Source organism: Salmo salar, chromosome ssa03 (genome assembly GCF_905237065.1).
Source record: "Salmo salar chromosome ssa03, Ssal_v3.1, whole genome shotgun sequence".
NCBI classification, from domain to species: Eukaryota; Metazoa; Chordata; class Actinopteri; order Salmoniformes; family Salmonidae; genus Salmo; species Salmo salar.
The window spans coordinates 26069651-26089163 of NC_059444.1; the positions used below are offsets into that span (position 1 = coordinate 26069651).

The 19513-nt window shown below is 41.7% G+C and overlaps 1 protein-coding gene across 1 annotated transcript in view; it reads left to right on the top strand.

Moving 5' to 3' along the window:
* Nucleotides 1–4193: 4193 nt before the first annotated feature.
* Nucleotides 4194–19513, top strand: part of LOC106599345 (cadherin-12) — a 31672-nt gene continuing 16352 nt past the window's right edge. The window contains exons 1-2 of the mRNA XM_014190540.2: nucleotides 4194–4673; nucleotides 10892–11159. Coding sequence (XP_014046015.2) covers nucleotides 10917–11159 — 243 coding nt within the window. The 5' untranslated portion in view covers nucleotides 4194–4673; nucleotides 10892–10916. The remainder of the gene's footprint in view (nucleotides 4674–10891; nucleotides 11160–19513) is intronic.

Below are 19513 nucleotides of genomic sequence, written 5' to 3' on the forward strand. Positions count from 1 at the left end.
CTCAGGGGGAACACCATGCCATCTGGACAGGGGTTGAACAGAGCAGGCAGGGGATTCACATTACTCCATGAACAACAATCAAATTAAGACCACGTTAGGAGAAAGGCAGAGGTTCAGACTCACAGAGAAACGCTATCATGCAATGTTATTATCAAAGTGTGCTACACACCACTACTAACAGTTGCTTTGGCTTAGTCTGTGGGGAGTTTTTAAAGGTCCAGTGTAGCAGTTTTTATCTCAATATCAAATTATGTCTGGGAACAATTAAGTACCTTACTGTGATTGTTTCTAATTAAAATGGTCAAAAAGAAATAAAAATAGCCTCTTAGAAAATATAAATTTATGAAGTAAGAATTGTACTAGGACTGTCTGGCGGTGGTCAGAGTAGGGAGGGGGAACTGAAAACTAGCTGTTATTGGCAGAAAGGTTTGGAACTCTCTTTCTTATTGATCTATTAATAACTAATTTACCGCCTGGTGATGTCACCAGGTAGGAAATATCTCCATACCACCAAAACAGGCTGAAATTTCAGGCGGTATTTTCAAACAGCTCTTACACTAAAAGGGCATTATCATCACTTTCCCAATTTCACAGTATTATCCCAACCTCATAGTGTGGAAATACACTCATCTTACAGTTTATTAGGTACCTCACCCCGTTCACGAAAATGGGTCGTTCCAACAGACAGTGAGTCATGTGGCCGTGGCTTGCTGTATAAAACAGGCAGAGGGGTCATTGAGGCATTCAGTTACTGTTCTATTGAACGTTAGAATGGGCAAAAGTGACTTTGAGCGTTGTATGAACGTCAGTGCCAGGCGTGCCGGATCCAGTACCTCAGAAACGGCTGCTCTCCTGGGCTTTTCACGCACGTCTAGGGTTTACCGAGAATGGTGCGACAAACAAAAAACATCCAGTCAGCGGCAGTCTTGTGAGCGAAAACAGCACTTTGATGAGTGAGGTCAAAAGAGAATGGCAAGAGTCGTGTAAGCTAGCAGGCGGACCACAAACAGACAAATAACAGTGCAGCACAACAGTGGTGTTCAGAACGGCATCTCGGAACGCACAACTCGTTGATCCTTGTCACGGATGGGCTATTGCAGCAGACGACCACACCGGGTTCGACTCCTATGAGCTAAAAACAAGAAGAAGCAGCTCCAGTGGGCATGCAATCACCAACACTGGGCAATTGAGGAGTGGGAAAACATTCCCTGGTCCGTCAAATCCGGGTCCCTGTTGGGTCATGCTGATAACAGAGTCAGGATTTGGTGTAAGCAGCATGAGTCCATGGACCCATCCTGCCTGGCACACGGTGGTGGCGATGGTGTACTGGTGTGGGGAATGTTTTCAACGGACGTTTCCGACACCTTGTATAATCCATGCCCCAAAGAATTCGGGCTGTTCTGGAGGCAAAGGGGTGTCCGACCCGGTATTAGATGTGTGTACCTAATAAACTATCCGGTGAGTGTATATATAAAAGACAGAAAAATGATGTTTTTGACTGCAGTGGGCCTTTTAAATTGGCTTAATAATGGACAAGACCATGTATTCCACTACTACTTCTGAGAGAGCAGAGAAAACATAAATCTTTGACCGTCTGCGATGACACAAAGTACACAGATACCATGCCACTGGGAGAGACGAACAAACCCCTTCAACCCTCTGACTACATCCCAAATGGCACCCTATTCCCTATATAGTGCACTGACTTTGACCAAAGTCATACAGTGAGGGAAAAAAGTATTTGATCCCCTGCTGATTTTGTACGTTTGCCCACGTTTGCCCACAAATTGATTTGCATTTTAATGAGGGAAATAAGTACTTGACCCCTCTGCAAAACATGACTTAGTACTTGGTGGCAAAACCCTTGTTGGCAATCACAGAGGTCAGACGTTTCTTGTAGTTGGCCACCAGGTTTGCACACATCTCAGGAGGGATTTTGTCCCACTCCTCTTTGCAGGTCTTCTCCAAGTCATTAAGGTTTCGAGGCTGATGTTTGGCAACTCGAACCTTCAACTCCCTCCACAGATTTTCTATGGGATTAAGGTCTGGAGACTGGCTAGGCCACTCCAGGACCTTAATGTGCTTCTTCTTGAGCCACTCATTTGTTGCCTTGGCCGTGTGTTTTGGGTCATTGTCATGCTGGAATACCCATCCACGACCCATTTTCAATGCCCTGGCTGAGGGAAGGAGGTTCTCACCCAAGATTTGACGGTACATGGCCCCTTCCATCGTCCCTTTGATGCAGTGAAGTTGTCCTGTCCCCTTAGCAGAAAAACACCCCCAAAGCATAACGTTTCCACCTCCATGTTTGACGGTGGGATGGTGTTCTTGGGGTCATAGGCAGCATTCCTCCTCCTCCAAACACGGCGAGTTGAGTTGATGCCAAAGAGCTCCATTTTGGTCTCACCTGACCACAACACTTTCACCCAGTTGTCCTCTGAATCGTTCAGATGTTCATTGGCAAACTTCAGACAGGCATGTATATGTGCTTTCTTGAGCAGGGGGACCTTGTGGGCGCTGCAGGATTTCAGTCCTTCACGGCGTAGTGTGTTACCAATTGTTTTATTGGTGACTATGGTCCCAGCTGCCTTGAGATCATTGACAAGATCCTCCCGTGTAGTTCTGGGCTGATTCCTCACCGTTCTCATGATCATTGCAACTCCACGAAGTGAGATCTTGCATGGAGCCCCAGGCCAAGGGAGATTGACAGTTCTTTTGTGTTTCTTTCATTTGCGAATAATCGCACCAACTGTTGTCACCTTCTCACCAAGCTGCTTGGCGATGGTCTTGTAGCCCATTCCAGCCTTGTATAGGTCTACAATCTTGTCCCTGACATCCTTGGAGAGCTCTTTGGTCTTGGCCATGGTGGAGAGTTTGGAATCTGATTGATTGATTGCTTCTGTGGACAGGTGTCTTTTATACAGGTAACAAACTGAGATTAGGAGCACTCCCTTTAAGAGTGTGCTCCTAATCTCAGCTCGTTACCTGTATAAAAGACACCTGGGAGCCAGAAATCTTTCTGATTGAGGGGGTCAAATACTTATTTCCCTCATTAAAATGCAAATCAATTTATAACATTTTTGACATGCGTTTTTTCTGGATTTTTTTGTTGTTATTCTGTCTCTCACTGTTCACATAAACCTACCATTAACATTGTAGACTGATCATTTCTTTGTCAGTGGGCAAACGTACAAAATCAGCAGGGGATCAAATACTTTTTTCCCTCACTGTATGGGCCATGGTCAAAAGTACTGTACTACATTGGGAATAGGGTGCCATTTGGGGCACACCCTGTGTGATCTGGTGGTCGTGTGCTATGTCTTAATTGCTTCCCAGCCATGTATGCTAAAGTACTTTTGTCCCATTACTGTGGGAACTGAGCTACGGTTTAAATCCCTCTTTTCTGTCAGCATCCTAACCCATAATCCACCCACATCACTCTCGCTCTAAACTGTAAACCATTTAAACTCTTGTTTGGGAGGCTCAGTATTCAAACAAAACATGACATTTAGCCCCTTCAGTGCATTTACAGTTTTATACATGTAATTTTTTGTGCTTTATTGACCAATTCTATTTTCATGGAATTACTTTGTTAAGTTGTTTTCATTACCCTGCTTACAATTGTTGCTACCTTAAACTCCACTGTTGGGTAATCTTTTATTTTATCTTTGTGGCTGCTTGTCATAGGCTACAGTGTGTGAGATGACATGCCTTGCTGAGCCGTTTAGAAATTACACCATTCACAAACGACAGCATTTTTTTCATGATCTCTTCCCTGATTTTGGAGAAAACAGCTCTCAGAAATCCAACCAACGAATGAGAGGCCAGACCTAGACAAGGAGGAAATGATGAGAGAAAAATGTGGAATCCAAAATAGGTCAGCCCATAATGAAGGACATCATACATCAAAAGCTATTTTAAAACATTGAGAACTGGAGCTTTTCTATAAAAAATTTATAAAGTGCATTCATATGAGAGTTTCTCTAATCTATCAATTTCTGAAGACTAGAATATGTAACATTTCATTTCTTAACGAGCATGTAGCCACTTTAGTCACGCATGCACGCACGCACGCACGCACACGCACACACACATGCACACACACCCCCTACATGACAGCGCCTCATCAACCCTTGTGTCAGTAATTGGGTCTTTACCATCAAAGTCTCATGGCTCTAGCAAGCTCCTGAAATTATGAACACAACAGAGCACATCACTGGCTGGCTCCAGCAGGGAGTGGGTTCCTCCCCTCTACTAATCCAGGAAACTAGAGGTGGGAGGACGATTCCAGACCAGCATGGGGACCTTAGGGGATCGAGACTCTCTGACACCCACTTCAACTATATTCACAACCCACGGAACAGGAGCATATCAGAGTGCTGGGCTTGCAGCTCGGCTTGACGCTCTGTGCACTGCTGAGCACTCCTGAATACAATAGTACTACATACAGCTGATACTCAATCTCTCATTTTTCATCTCTCCTCCACACTCATCTGCTGCAAGATAGTGAGAAGAAAGAGTGTTGGAGAGAGAGAGAGAGAATGTGTTTGAAGGGCTGTAAGTCTGAATGTGTTCTTTGCTCGCAAGGGAGTTGCATTGCTTTTGCCATCAGACATTTGGATTAATCTGGTGTTAAAGCGCACCAGCCGGAGAGCCTGGGAGAGACAGTCAAGGTATGTGTCACTGTTAGTGTCCTTATTTGTTTAGTTGTTGTTTTTTTAGGATAAAAAAAAGTATTAGGTAAAAGAGAAGAGGAGTAGTTATACCCGCTGGGGTAGATGCTGAAGGTTGATGTTTAGTTTAAGAGAGTTCCAGTTAATTTCACTGTTTCATTAAAATAATAATTGAACTAAATATTTTATCTTTACAAAGATAAGATATATAAAGAAAAGATGTGAAAGTAATTAAATAAGAAATGACCTGTACAGTAGCAAATCAATTCTGTCCATATCACTATAGGACATACAGCCTACTAACTCTATCTAGCCCACATGGAGTGCGCCTACATGAATTAATTTGGAGATTTATTGCATTTGAAGGGAAAACATGCAGCAGCTCAGTCAGAGGCATTGAGCTCAATGATCTGCACTGGATGAAATTGATGCAAATGTTGCAGGTATTCAAATAGAGTGCACTGAATTCCATATTAAGCTCTAAAGCTGGTATTCTCTCTGTGTATATTTAAATGGTAAACACAAATACAAATGTAAGATATTAATTTGAGCCATTTTGCTACAGCAGTAAATGTACATTTTATTTGGATTATAATTAATCCACATTTCTGTAAGGTTGATACATTTTTTTGAAAGCCTTTTTAAACCTCAAATACACTAAAAGTTTTACATTTCCTGCATTGCAGGAAAGTTCTCCTGCAACAGGATCAAAATAAGACCCTTCATCTGTATATGCAAAGAAGACAACTTCAGTTCTCTTTCCTTTCTCTGTTGTTTTTAGCGCAGATTGACATTTATTGTCATGAGTCTTGTCTTGGAGGCAGAACTGAGCAATGTCCCCTTAGATAGGCCAACTGCAAAGTCAAAATTGGCAATATTGTAAAAATTCATGAAAACAAAAATGTGCTTTTTGGTCTTAATTTAAGATTAGGGTTAGGAAATAGGGTTAGCAGTGTGGTTAAGGTTAGGGTTAAGGTTATGTTTAAAATCAGACTTTATGACTTTGTGGCTATGCCAGCTAGTGACCACACTGCAGAGCTGCCTCCAGAACAATATTCATGACGAGAAATGCTAACCTGAGTTTGGATCTTTTATCTTTACTTTATATTTATTTGTATTTATTAAGGATCCCCATTAGCTGCTGCCAAGGCAACATCTACTCTTCCTGGGGTCAAGCAGCATTAAGATCACAGGAGGTTGGTGGAACCGTAATTGGGGAGGACGGGCTCGTGGTAATTGCTGGAGCTGAATAGGTGGAATGGTATCAAATACATCAAACACATGGTTTGATGCCATTCCAATTGCAACGTTACAGACATTATTATGAGCCTCAGCAGCCTCCACTGATTAAGATGTATGAACACACTGTGTGCCCAAGCATTGGTTCTTGCCTTCACTGCATTAATAAAATATGAGAGTAGGCTACAATAGACCCTGCTAGCACATTTAGTTATTTGGAAGTTGTAGGAACGTAAGTTTATGGTTTCCCATTAATTCTGGGAACAAAGTGATATGTTTCCTGACCTGTAGAACTGAACGTTTTTTAAATGTTCTGAGAATGGAAGTGAACATTTTCCCTGTTCTAGCAAACATGTTTTTTTTTTTTTACGTTGCAGGGAAGTTCTGAGGACGTTTTACAATGGTTCCCTGGAAGTTTTACAGGGAGGTTTTATTAATGTTCTGAAAACAGAAATTAACATTTTAACTGAATATTTCAATAATGCTAGCTTACTGTATTTTAACTGTTTTGAACTCCAAGCACAGACAGGACAATTAATTTGCTTATGCATTAATCATGCAAACACATTTTTTTTATTGTGGCACTATATCGGTGAGATTCAAACGTATTATCTTTCATTTTCTCTCCATGGGATAAGTCCACTGAGCCACCAGGATGGAGCTAGCATCCTATGTTTCTTTTACTCATACAAAGCTGCTAATTTTAGTCTATTCAAACAGACCCCATTTCAAAGGAAACAAGCACTCATTAAGATCAGGTGTGGCCAATTAGTGGGCGAGGCCAACACACCTGAACACGCGTAACAAGATAGAGGATAGAGAGAGTTTTGTTGACGCTGAGAACAGTTTTTAAATGACAATCTTAAAACGTTATTTGAACGTTACTAATGTTTCTTGTGGTTTTATGGAACATTTTCTTAACGTTCTGAGAACATGACTTTAAATAGAACCATGAGGAAACCTGCAGAAACCAACATAAAGTTGGTTCAAGAACATCGTTTCATAACTTTCTCTGAACTATTTGAGAACATTCCCAATGTCAAACCAGTTGGAGAACATTCCTAGAACATTATCAACATTGAAATTAAGTGTAACCATGTTTTAACTTTTAGGAAACATTCTGTTAAAGTAATTAAATACCAAGAAAATAATGTTTCTTTGTCAAGTTCCATAGATGAGAATGTTCCAAAGCCAAGCAACTATCCTGCACCATTCCCAGAAATTTGTTAGAAGGTTGTATGCAAAATAATCATAGGACAACCACTCTCTCACCAAGCTCTAAGAAACATATGGTTCTCGGAACGTTATGTGCTAGCTGGGGAATATCTGACTCTCCACTTTTCTTTAAAAATATGTATTTATTTACTTTTGTGCAAAGGCCGGTTTTTAGCACAGACATCACTGACACATGATGTGTGCATTTCTGTATGACTTGCCTCAGCTCTATGCATACAGTATGTCATGGAGTTAATTGCCTAACATGTCCACACAACATAAAGTTGGTCAAACCATAAAGATAATTGGCCATATTCTATAAAATATTGAACATTCAGCAAAATCCCTAAATGATTATACAACTTGGGTATCAGAGCAGGTTTTGCGTTATAGGGAGACTGATGTGTGTTTTGGGGGATTTGCACCTGTTTCCACAATCCATGTAAGTCAAGGAGTGTGTGTACATGTATGTGTGTGTGTGTGTGTGTGTGTGTGTGTGTGTGTGTGTGTGTGTGTGTGTGTGTGTGATAATTATATAGGAACATACAGTACAGATTGTTTAATGTACCATAAGGGCATCTCAGACCATCCCTTTATGCCTCTGGTGATGTTTGTGCCTTTGGCCATGACTTAAAGATATGATTATGCTCAGAGGCTACTGTACAGTACATACAAGCCTGAGGTTCATATGTTGGTGCACTACCGCAAACACTGTTCGTCTAGGCTATGCTGGTTCATATTGGGTTCTACTTCATATGACAAACGGGCTCTTATGTAACAAAATTGCAGTCGAGCAAAACCATTTCCTTTGTCTCGGAATATTGATGCAGCAACAAAATTACATGAAATTGTGTTATACAGCACAAAGATGTCTCCTAGAAAAAAGCCATTGTGAGTGATAGTTTAAGCTTTGTAATTATCTGTGTTCTTGTACGCCTGTCGTTGCGAACTTGTTCTTCATTTTTATCTAAAAGTTTTAACACATCTCTCAATGTAGAGAAAGGATGCACATACAAAAACTACAAGTCTGTCTTTTACATGTATTAAATGCAATATAGTTCAGCCAGTACAAAAATGTTGGCTTCTGCCTTTCTCAAGGGATGCTGTTGGATCTATCAACACATCTTTCAACCAACAGTTCTGGAGACCTCAATCTAACTCAGTCTGACATTGTCTGGGAGTTTAAGGATAATTCTGTTGGATTAGGGGTGGCTTTCTGTTAAGTCACATGTTTGTGCAGTAAGGGGGTTGGTTGAGCCCTCGTTGGCCAGTATTAGTGCAGTGCAGGCTCCCGCAATACACAAACTAGTCTGTTCCCATAAGGCCTTCTGCTCTGAGGGCAGACACTACAGGACACATCTCACATTAACTGTAAAATAACACTGATGACTGATGATGGCCTGCTGATTAGGACAAACAATAGTTTATAGGACACAACAATAAAAAAGTCATATGGATGCAGGTACTATATTCAACAAGGTCCTCCAACACATGTTAACAGTCAGTTTAAAAAAATGTAACCAGGCAAGACAGTTAAGAACAAATTCTTATTTACAATGACGGCCTACCGGGGATCAGTGGATTAAATGCCTTGTTCAGGGACAGAACGACAGATTTTTACCTTGTCAGCTCAGGGATTTGTTCCAGCAACCTTTTGGTTACTGGCCCAACGCTCTAACCACTAGGATACATACCGCCCCAATTTATTTTTTGTGGTCATCATTCGGTGACCACTAAACTTAGGAAACCGGGATATGGAATAGTCGAGTGCGACACGATTCAAGGACATTTTGTTCAATCTTGGGATAAGAATGGCGGGGGTTTAGCCCTCAGAGAATACAGCAATGGATGCACAATAACCTGTCAACCAAGGAATGTAGCCTACCATCGCCTTTCAACAGACAACACAGGAAGAATGCATTCAGATTGGGAGCACAATGAAGGAGAGAAACTGTACTGTAAATTTGTATAAACCTGATGCTAAAAATAAACCGATCTGTTGAAGCAGATTTGGAGGGGGAAGGATTGAAGTAAAGAGGGATGAGGGGCGGGATCAGTGAATGTGGGCCTATACAGTACCTATCATTCAGTACTATGCATGCAAACACTGCACTGTAAACAACTAACACTAGTGTATAATGTCTGAGGGTGACTACAAAGTACAGATGTAGGATTTTAATTTGAGCCAGTTTGCAACAGCAGGAAAATAATCCTGCAGCAATAGGAATTGTTAATTATTATGTGGATTATAACTCATGTATACTTTTTTGCAGGGTGGTTGATACATTTTATGTTGGGGCAAATCAGGTCTGAAATTTTTAAGTGGAAATTACAAACTTTAGAACGCTTTTTGAATACACCACAAGTTTGCATTTCTCATCAACAAAAGAGTGATCAAATTAAGATCCTGCATCTGTATGTAAGTGGAGAGGTGACAAGAATTCTACTTGATTATGCAATATGAAAAGTATTCTCTATTCTCTAGTATGCAGTTGTTGTTAGATATGCAGGAATGTCACATACTCCATGCAAAGTAAATTACAAATTCAAACCACTAACAGAGAACCTGAATCCTTGACATCTAGCTTTTGCACTGCTTCCTCAAGATCAAAATCGAAGTAAGCATATGCCGATTAAAACACCTGGTTTTCTGAGCAATCTTTTGTATTACTAAGACATGTGCAGATCAAATACACCGCTTAATTGGCGTTCCAGCGGTGTATTTGATCTGGGCATGTGCCAGCACCAGTAGTGCAAGGCTTCCTCTTATGCGCGAGTGAAGTGAGTTCGGAAAAACTGAAAGTACGCATCATCTTACAAAATGTTTTCACATTCAAGCTTTATATGTCCGAACTCAGAATCAAATAGGTTTCGCAAAAATAACATGGCCACTGTGGTAGGACGTTTATTTTGATTGCTAGTTTTATGCATTTACAAAAGTTCCATCAGGTAGCCTGATTTCAGACCAGTCCATGTAAACAAGATGAAAAGGGAAATCATTATTTTTGCGAAGCATGTAAACATTTTAAACAAACCTTTATGTTAATCTGACTATGCACAATAATTGTATTCTTGTGTGTATCTAACCGTGCTCAGGGAGTCTCTTTCTTTTATCTGATCTACCTTTCCTCTGTGTGTGCGACTGTGTTTGATGTTTGCTCCTGCTCCACTAAATTCACATTGCCTGACTTGCAGAGTTAAATGCACTCCTGAGGACCAATTTGCTCATGTTTCGTTTTCACTGAATCATGATCCGTAAAATCCCTCCAGTAAGATATTGTCAAGCTTGACTAGACAAACATATAAAGTGTATTATGACCTCAATTATGAAATAAATCGGAGTAGACACAGCCTGAACATATTTTGTTAATAATGTTGATGAGTTGCTGATCGGGAAGTTATGAGAGAGGACTGTTTGAAGTACTGCTGCTTATAACAATGTATTACAATGTATTATGTAGCCTCATCCTAGGCTCTATTACTGCATAGACTGAGAGACAGGTTTGACAGAGAGAGTCAGTTGGTGGATGAGATTACTTTCCATGTTGCCTTGTAACTACTTTAACTGCAGTGTAAAGTAAGACCATGTCACTCCTCTTTCCACCAGCAGACTAAGGTCAATGAGGACTAGTTGAGTGAGAAACCAAAGATCCTGGAGGCAAATCTAACAATGTCACCACAACATCCCCCCAATCCCCTTCTTACTTGGGTCTACAACCCAGTTGTTATTGTCTAACTCACAGTCTCTCACTGGAATTCAACAGAGATCCTCCACTGCCCAGATTGCCAATGATCACAAGGAACGGTCTCCTGCTGGTCTTTTGGTTTCTCTTGGACAAAGGCTTCCTGGCTCCCCTTCACTCTCCACCCCAAAGCAGGATGGGAAGAGAGCACCACCTGAGGGGCATAGCAGGACTGGGACTGAGGAGACATGGGGTGTCAGTGGTTCAGAGGGTGAAGCGAGGATGGGTGTGGAACCAGTTCTTTGTACTGGAGGAATATATGGGATCTGAACCACAGTACGTTGGAAAGGTAAGGCACCATCATTTTAGGGTTCTGGTTCTCTAAGACTGATCAATATACAGTTGAAGTCAGAAGTTTACATACACTTAGGTTGGAGTCATTAAAACTAGTTTTCCAACCACTCCACAAATTTCTTGTTAACAAACTATAGTTTTGGCAAGTGGGTTAGGACATGTACTTTGTGCATGACACAAGTCATTTTTCCAACAATTGTTTACAGACATATTATTTAACTTATAATTCACTGTATCACAATTCCAGTGGGTCAGAAGTTTACATACACTAAGTTGACTGTGCCTCTAAACAGCTTGGAAGATTCCAAAAAATGATGTCATGGCTTTAGAAGCTTCTGATAGGCTAATTGACATAACTTGAGTCAATTGGAGGTGTACCTGTGGAAGAATTTCAAGACCTCAGAAAAACATTTGTAGACCTCCACAAGTCTGGTTCATCCTTGAGAGCAATTTCCAAACGCCTGAAGGTACCATGTTCATCTGTACAAACAATAGTACGCAAGTATAAACAATATGGGAGCACACAGCCGTCATACCGCTCAGGAAGGAGACATGTTCTGTCTCCTAGAGATGAACGTACTTTGGTGCGAAAAGTGCAAATAAATCCCAGAACAACAGCAAAGGACCTTGTGAAGATGCTGGAGGAAACCGGTCCAAAAGTATCTATATCCACAGTAAAACAAGTCCTATATCGACATAACCTGAAAGGCCGCTCAGCAAGGAAGAAGCCACTGCTCCAAAACCGCCATGAAAAAGCCAGACTATGGTTTGCAACTGCACATGGGGACAAAGATCGTACTTTTTGGAGAAATGTCCTCTGGTCAGATGAAACAAAAATAGAACTGTTTGGCCATAATGACCATTGTTATGTTTGGAGGAAAAACAGGGAGGCTTGCAAGCCGAAGAACACCATCCTAACCGTGAAGCACGGGGGTTGCAGTGTCATGTTGTGGGAGTGCTTTGCTGCAGGAGGGACTGGTGCACTTCACAAAATAGATGGCCTCATGAGGTGGGAAAATTATGTGGATGTATTGAAGCAACATCTCAAGTCATCAGTCAGGAAGTTAAAGCTTGTCGCAAATGGGCCTTCCAAATGGACAATGACCCCAAGCATACTTCCAAAGTTGTGGCAAAATGGCTTAAGGACAACAAAGTCCAGGTATTGGAGTGGCCATCACAAAGCCCTGACCTCAATCCTATAGAAAATGTGTGGGCAGAACTGAAAAAGCATTTGCGAGCAAGGAGGCCTACAAACCTGACTCAGTTACACCTGCTCTGTCAGGAGGAATGGGCCACAATTCACCCAACTTATTGTGGGAAGCTTGTGGAAGGCTACCTGAAACGATTGACCCAAGTTGAACAATTTAAAGGGAATGCTACCAAATACTAATTGAGTGTGTATGTAAACTTCTGTCTCACTGGGAATGTGATGAAAGAAATAAAAGCTGATATAAATCATTCTCTCTACTATTATTCTGACATTTCACATTCTTAAAATAAAGTGGTGATCCTAACTGACCTAAATCAGGGAATTGTTATTAGGATTAAATGTCAGGAATTGTGAAAAACTTAGCTTAAATGTATTTGGGTAAGGTGTATGTAAACCTCTGACTTCAACTGTACACCTCTGTTTAACCTCTGCCTTCACTCCTCTGATGAGAGTTTGAGGTAAGAAATCAAACAGAAGAGGAGTTCAAAGGCTTGGGCATCTGTTCGTTAAGACTTAAAGAATATACCAATAAGCAGCACGACACAAATCACATCTAATTGCTTGGGCTGCTTGATCAGTTCTGGCTGTGACTTTTGCAATTTTCTCAGTATCATCTCTAATTATCCACACACAAAGGAGGTTAAAGAGTGTTTTGTGGCATTCTAAATCAAATTTCAAGAGGCATTAAGAACCATCCTGGAATCTGGCACTTCCAGCTCAAATGGGATAATGTTTTAGATTGACTTGTCAGCTGCTGATGCCAAGGCAATCTACTACGGCCTTTCTCAGTACGCACGGTCCCGCTGGATGTGTTTCCGTTGGCTGAGAAAGGAGGGATGGGACACATTGTCAAACTGATGCTACCGCTGCTGCTTTAAAATTACTGAGTGATTCACTCCTCACAGTGTGTGTCCCCCAAATGGCACCCTATTTCCTACATAGGGCACTCCCTTAGACCAGGGGCTCATGTCAAAAGCAGTGCACCATACATGGAAAAGGGTGCCATTTGGGACATACCCAGTTTCTGTGTTGAGCATGAGGACGACAGCATTGAGCCGTGCATGGCCAGCCCCGAGACCACAGATTAATCTGCTGCCAGTTAATAGGGGACAGTGTGAAGGATCAGGACCTTGATTATCACTGTGAGCTATATTTTTGGAAATGGGAACATAGATCAAATCTGGCTTGGAAACAGTGTGACTGCCAGGTCATTGGGAGAATCTTAATTGCATACTCCTCTTGCCTCGCCTCCTTCTCTAAACCCATTGGAGGAGAAGGTCAGAGGGGAGAGAGACCAATGGGTTTGAGAAGGATGCAAGACGAGAGGACGCAAGGAGTATGCAATTGAGATTCTCCCATGGATTCGCAATCAGCTAGGGAGCGCTGTCTATTGGCATCCATAACTCTATGGAGGCATATTATTGTATATAATGATAATTTGCACATGACGACTTTTCTCAGCCATTGCTTTGGTTATTGTTTCTAAATATCACCTTTGTATTGAGATTTAGCGAGGCAATACTATTATTTATAAACAGATACAAAATGGACAACTTTGAATTTACCAACAGGTAATGACCACAGCTTTGCTGGCAAAACAGGAAAACAAGCATTTTCTTCCATAACATTTTGTGAACATTTTAAAAAGAAAATGGCTGCACCACTGTTCCACATTGCCAAAAGCTCCTCTGCTGGGTTTGTCCCCATGCATTATGCAACCGTAGAGGCAGACAGACACAGCTGAGCAGCAGAGTGAAAGACCCACATTTAAACACCAGTTTACCTTATGCTCCTGGATCTGACATTCAGCAAGCTTTAGAGGAAGACAACTATGTGCAACTGTACTCTGTACAATTAAACAATCTACTTTTGGCCCCCATACTGAGCAAAGGCCATCTGCAAGGAAGACTGGGCTAGTGGGCTAGTCTGGTCTCAGCTAAAACACACTAAGCTTCTCTCTAGTCTAAATCACTGGGTTAAATTGTCTGTGGTGCTTATGATCATTATAGCATGGTGGTTGAGTCTCTCAAGGACAGCCACTTCTCAGTTTAAACTACAACATTTTACTTCAGCTATCGTATCATTTAGCATTTTGTATATGTATGAAGCACCACAGGCCTCCATGACCAGGGGGCAACTTTCACTGGAGATGGGGGCAACTTTCACCGGAGATGGGGGCATGCACCCCCCCCCCCAAGTATTCTGAAATTGCATTTTTGTTCCCCCCCCAGTTTTATAATTGGAATGTGATACAAAACTAGGCGACCGTGTGCTTTAGGACCATGCGTACGCTTCCGAGCGGTTGGGTAGGCTGTTTGGAGTGTTTTTCCGACTGGATAAAACAATTATAATAATTCAAAAAATATATGTCCCCCCGCACTTCTAAAACAAAAGTTTTGCCCATGTCCATGACTATCCATTGCTGCAGGAGATGATAAACTGATCATCATTTGTTTTAATCATGAAAAGAGCACACCTCTCATGCCCTTTTGAAGTAGAATATATCACCCCCTTGCCCCCTATTCCTTATTGCTGGATAACCTTTTACAATGACACATTCATTTATCTTACAGGTGCCCCTGTGCGTGACTTTCAGACACTCAAATAACCACATTATGCATCAGAATGTATGGATTCGGCTAAATATCAACACCACATTCTATTCTAGAACCGCGCGAATGCCCGACAGTTACTCCATCCCAACACTGATTTGTACTCAGGGCACAAGCTATTCCTCTGCATAAAAGCACTGGATGGATACTTCTAATAATTCTATTCAAATATGTATTTCCTCCCGATTTATTTTAAACCAGACATTATTCCTGTGGAGGTCTCATTGTTTTTACCACAAATGGCCTCAATTTTTGATTCACTTTAAAACTCATTATATCCAAACTCACAGTCCAAAAAATCGTGTTCCGCCTGCTGAATGCGTTAGGTACATCAGACAGTAAATGGACATAAAAGAATGTGATGAGCAAATGTGTCTTGAGATTTCGCCCTCTGATTTAATTACATTCAATTCAGTGACTTTATAATTAAACCATTAATCTCATGGAAAAGGTTTTATGGTCCCCTGCATACTGAAACTGAATCACAGTGGTTATGTCCAAAATGGCACTCTATTCCCTATATAGTGCATTACTTCTGACCAGGGCCCATAGGGTTCTGGTCAAAAGTAATGCACTATATAGGGAATAGAGTGCCATTTAGAGAAAAGAGTGGGGCATTTTATTGCTCTGTTGTTGTGGCTCATGGATTATCTGCTACAGATGTAGGATCTTAATTTGCTACAGCAGGAAAATGATCCTGCGGCAACAGGAAATGGAAATTATTATGTGGATTATAATTAACAGACATTGTTTATAGGGGTTGATACATTTTTTGTTAGGGCAAACCAAGTCTGATATTTTAAAGTGGAAATTACAAACTTTAGATCCTTTTTAAACTTTGAATACAGGTTGCATTTCCTTCTGTCAAGAGGTGACAGCAATTCTACTTGATTATGGAATATGACAAGTATTCTCTAGTATGCAGTTGTTAGAAATGCAGGAATGTCACAACCTCCATGCAATGTAAATTACAAAGTCAAAACACTAACAGAGAACTTGAATCCTTAATCTAGCTGTTGCACTGCTTCCTGCAGTTTCCGTCATTCACATAAAATAAAATCAATGTTTGGACTTACAGTTGAAGTCGGAAGTTTACATACACCTTAGCCAAATACATTTAAACTCAGTTATTCACAATTCCTGACATTTAATCGGATAAAAAATTCCCTTTCTTAGGTCAATTAGGATCACCACTTTATTTTAAGAATGTGAAATGTCAGAATAATAGTAGAGAGAATGATATATTTCAGCTTTTAATTATTTCATCACATTCCCAATGGGTCAGAAGTTTACATACACTCATTTAGTATTTGGTAGCATTGCATTTAAATTGTTTAACTTGGGGCAAACGTTTCGGGTAGCCTTCCACAAGCTTCCCACAATAAGTTGGGTGAATTTTGGCCCATTCCTCCTGACAGAGCTGGTGTAACTGAGTCAGGTTTGTAGGCCTCCTTGCTTGCACATGCTTTTTCAGTTCTGCCCACAAATTTTCTGTGGGATTGAGGTCAGGGATTTGTGATGGCCACTCCAATACCTGGACTTGTCCTTAAGCCATTTTGCCACTGCTTTGGGTCATTGTCCACTTGGAAGAACCATTTGCGACCAAGCTTTAACTTCCTGACTGATGTCTTGAGATGTTGCTTCAATATGTCCATATAAATTTCCCTGCCTCATGATGCCATCTATTTTGTGAAGTGCACCAGTCGCTCCTGCAGCAAAGCACCCCCACAACATGATGCTGCCACCCCCGTGCTTCACGGTTGGGACGGTGTTCTTCGGCTTGCAAGCCTCCCCCTTTTTCCTCCAAACATAACGAAAGTCAATATGCCCTAACAGTTCTATTTTTGTTTCACCAAACCAGAGGACATTTCTCCAAAAAGTACGATCTTTGTCCCCATGTGCAGTTGCAAACTGTACTCTGGCTTTTTTATGGCGGTTTTGGAGCAGTGGCTTCTTCCTTGCTGAGTGGCCTTTCAGGTAATGTCGGTATAGGACTCGTTTTACTGTGGTTATTGATACTTTTGTACCTGTTTCCTCCAGCATCTTCACATGGTCCTTTGCTGTTGTTCTGGGATTGATTTGCACTTTTCACACCAAAGTACGTTCATCTCTAGGAGATAGAACACGTCTCCTTCCTGAGCGATATGACGGTTGCGTGGTCCCATGATGTTTAATCTTGCGTACTATTGTTTGTACTGATGAACATGGTACCTTCAGGCATTTGGAAATGGCTCCCAAGGATGAACCAGACTTGTGGAGGTCTACAATTTTTTTTCTGAGGTCTTGGCTGATTTCTTTTGATTTTCCCATGATGTCAAGCAAAGAGGCACTGAGTTTGAAGGTAGGCCTTAAAATACATCCACAGGTACACCTCCAATTGACTCAAATGATGTCAATTAGCCTAACAGAAGCTTCTCAAGCCATGACACATTTTCTGGAATTTTCCAAGCTGTTTAAAGGCACAGTCAACTTAGTGTATGTAATCTTCTGACTCACTGGAATTGTGCTACAGTGAATTATAAGTTAAATAATCTGTCAGTAAACAATTGTTGGAAAATGTACTTGTGTCATGCACAAAGTAGATGTCCTAACTGACTTGCCAAAACTATGGTTTGTTAACAAGACGTTTGTGGAGTGGTTTAAAAACTCGTTTTAATGACTCCAACCTAAGTGTATGTAAACTTCTGACTTCAACTGTATGTGCTGGACACTGGCCCAATGCATTGCATCTTTCATGCTCCTTTACAATGAGTATATTAACATGCACACTAATAATTACATTTTAAACTGATTATGGCAGTAGGCCAAGTATGTAAATACACTACATGACAAAAAGTATGTTGACACCTGCTCGTCGAACATCTCATTCCAAACTCATGGGCATTAATATGGAGTCGGTTCCCCCTTTGCTGTTAGATGTTGGAACATTGTTGCGGGGACTTGCTTCCATTCAGCCACAAGAGCATTAGTGAGGTCGGGCACTAATGTTAGGCGATTAGGCCTGGCTCGCAGTCGGCATTCCAATTTATCCCAAAAGTGTTAGATAGGGTTGAGGTCAGGGCTAAGTGCTGGCCAGTCAGGTATTTCCACACAGATGTTTTATCTCTGTATGGACCTCGCTTTGTGCACAGGGGCATTGTCATGCTGAAACAGGAAAGGGTCTTCCCCAAACTGTTGTCACAAAGTTGGAAGCACAAAAGTCGGGCCGAACAGGCCCCGATTCACATCGACGGGGCTGTAGTGGAGCAGGTCGAGAGTTTCAAGTTCCTTGGTGTCCACATCACCAACGAACTATCATGGTCCAAACATACCAAGACAGTCATGACGAGGGCACGACAAAACCTTTTCCCCCTCAGGAGACTGAAAAGATTTGTCATGGGTCCCCAGATCCTCAAAAGGTTTTACAGCTGCACCATCGAGAGCATCCTGACAGGTTGCATCACCGCCTGGTATGGCAACTGCTCGGCATCTGACCATAAGGAGCTACAGAGGGTAGTGCTAACGGCCCAATACATCCCTGGGGCCAAGCTTCCTGCCATCCAGGACCTATATAATAGGCGGTGTCAGAGGAAAGCCCATAAAATTGTCAGAGACTCCAGTCACCCAAGTCATAGACTGTCTTCTCTGCTACCGCATGGCAAGCGGTACCGGAGCGTCAAGTCTAGGACCAAAAGGCTCCTCAACAGCTTCTATCCTCAAGCCATTAGACTGCTGAACAATTCATAACATCGCCACCGGACAAATTACTGTGACCCCCCCCCCCCCTCCCTTTTGTACCCTCGCTGTGTGTTACCTACTGTATGAATAGTCACTTTGCCCCCACCTACATGTACAGATTACCTCAACTAGCCTGTACCCCCACACACTGACTCTGTATTGGTGCCCACTGTAGATAGCCTCGTTATTGTTATTCTTATTGTGTTACTTTTATTACTACTTTGTAAATATTTTCTTCTTCTGAACTGCACTGTTGGTTAAGGGCTTGTAAGTAAGCTTTTCACGGTAAAGTCTACACTTGTTGTATTCGGCGCATGTGACAAATAACATTTGATTTGAAAACCATCTAGAATGTCATTGTATGCTGTAGCATTAAGATTTTCCTTCACTGGGACAAAGGGGCCTAGTCCAAACCATGAAAAACAGCCCAAGACCATTACTTCTCCTCCACCAAACTTTACATTTGGCACTATGCATTCGGGCAGGTAGCGTTCTCTTGGATCCACCGAAGCCAGATGGTGAAGCGTGATACATCTTTCCAGAGAATGTGTTTCCACTGCTCCATAGTCCAATGTCAGCGACCTTTACACCATTCCAGCTGACGCTTGGCATTGCACATGGTGATCTTAGTCACATGGTGATCTTAGGCTTGTGTGTGGCTGTTGACCATGGAAACCCATTTCATGAAGCTCCCGGCGAACAGTTATTGTGCTGACTTTGCTTCTAGAGTCAGTTGGGAACTCGGTAGTGAGTGTTGCAAACGAGGACAGACAATTTTTACCTGCTACGCGCTTCAGCACTCGGCGGTCC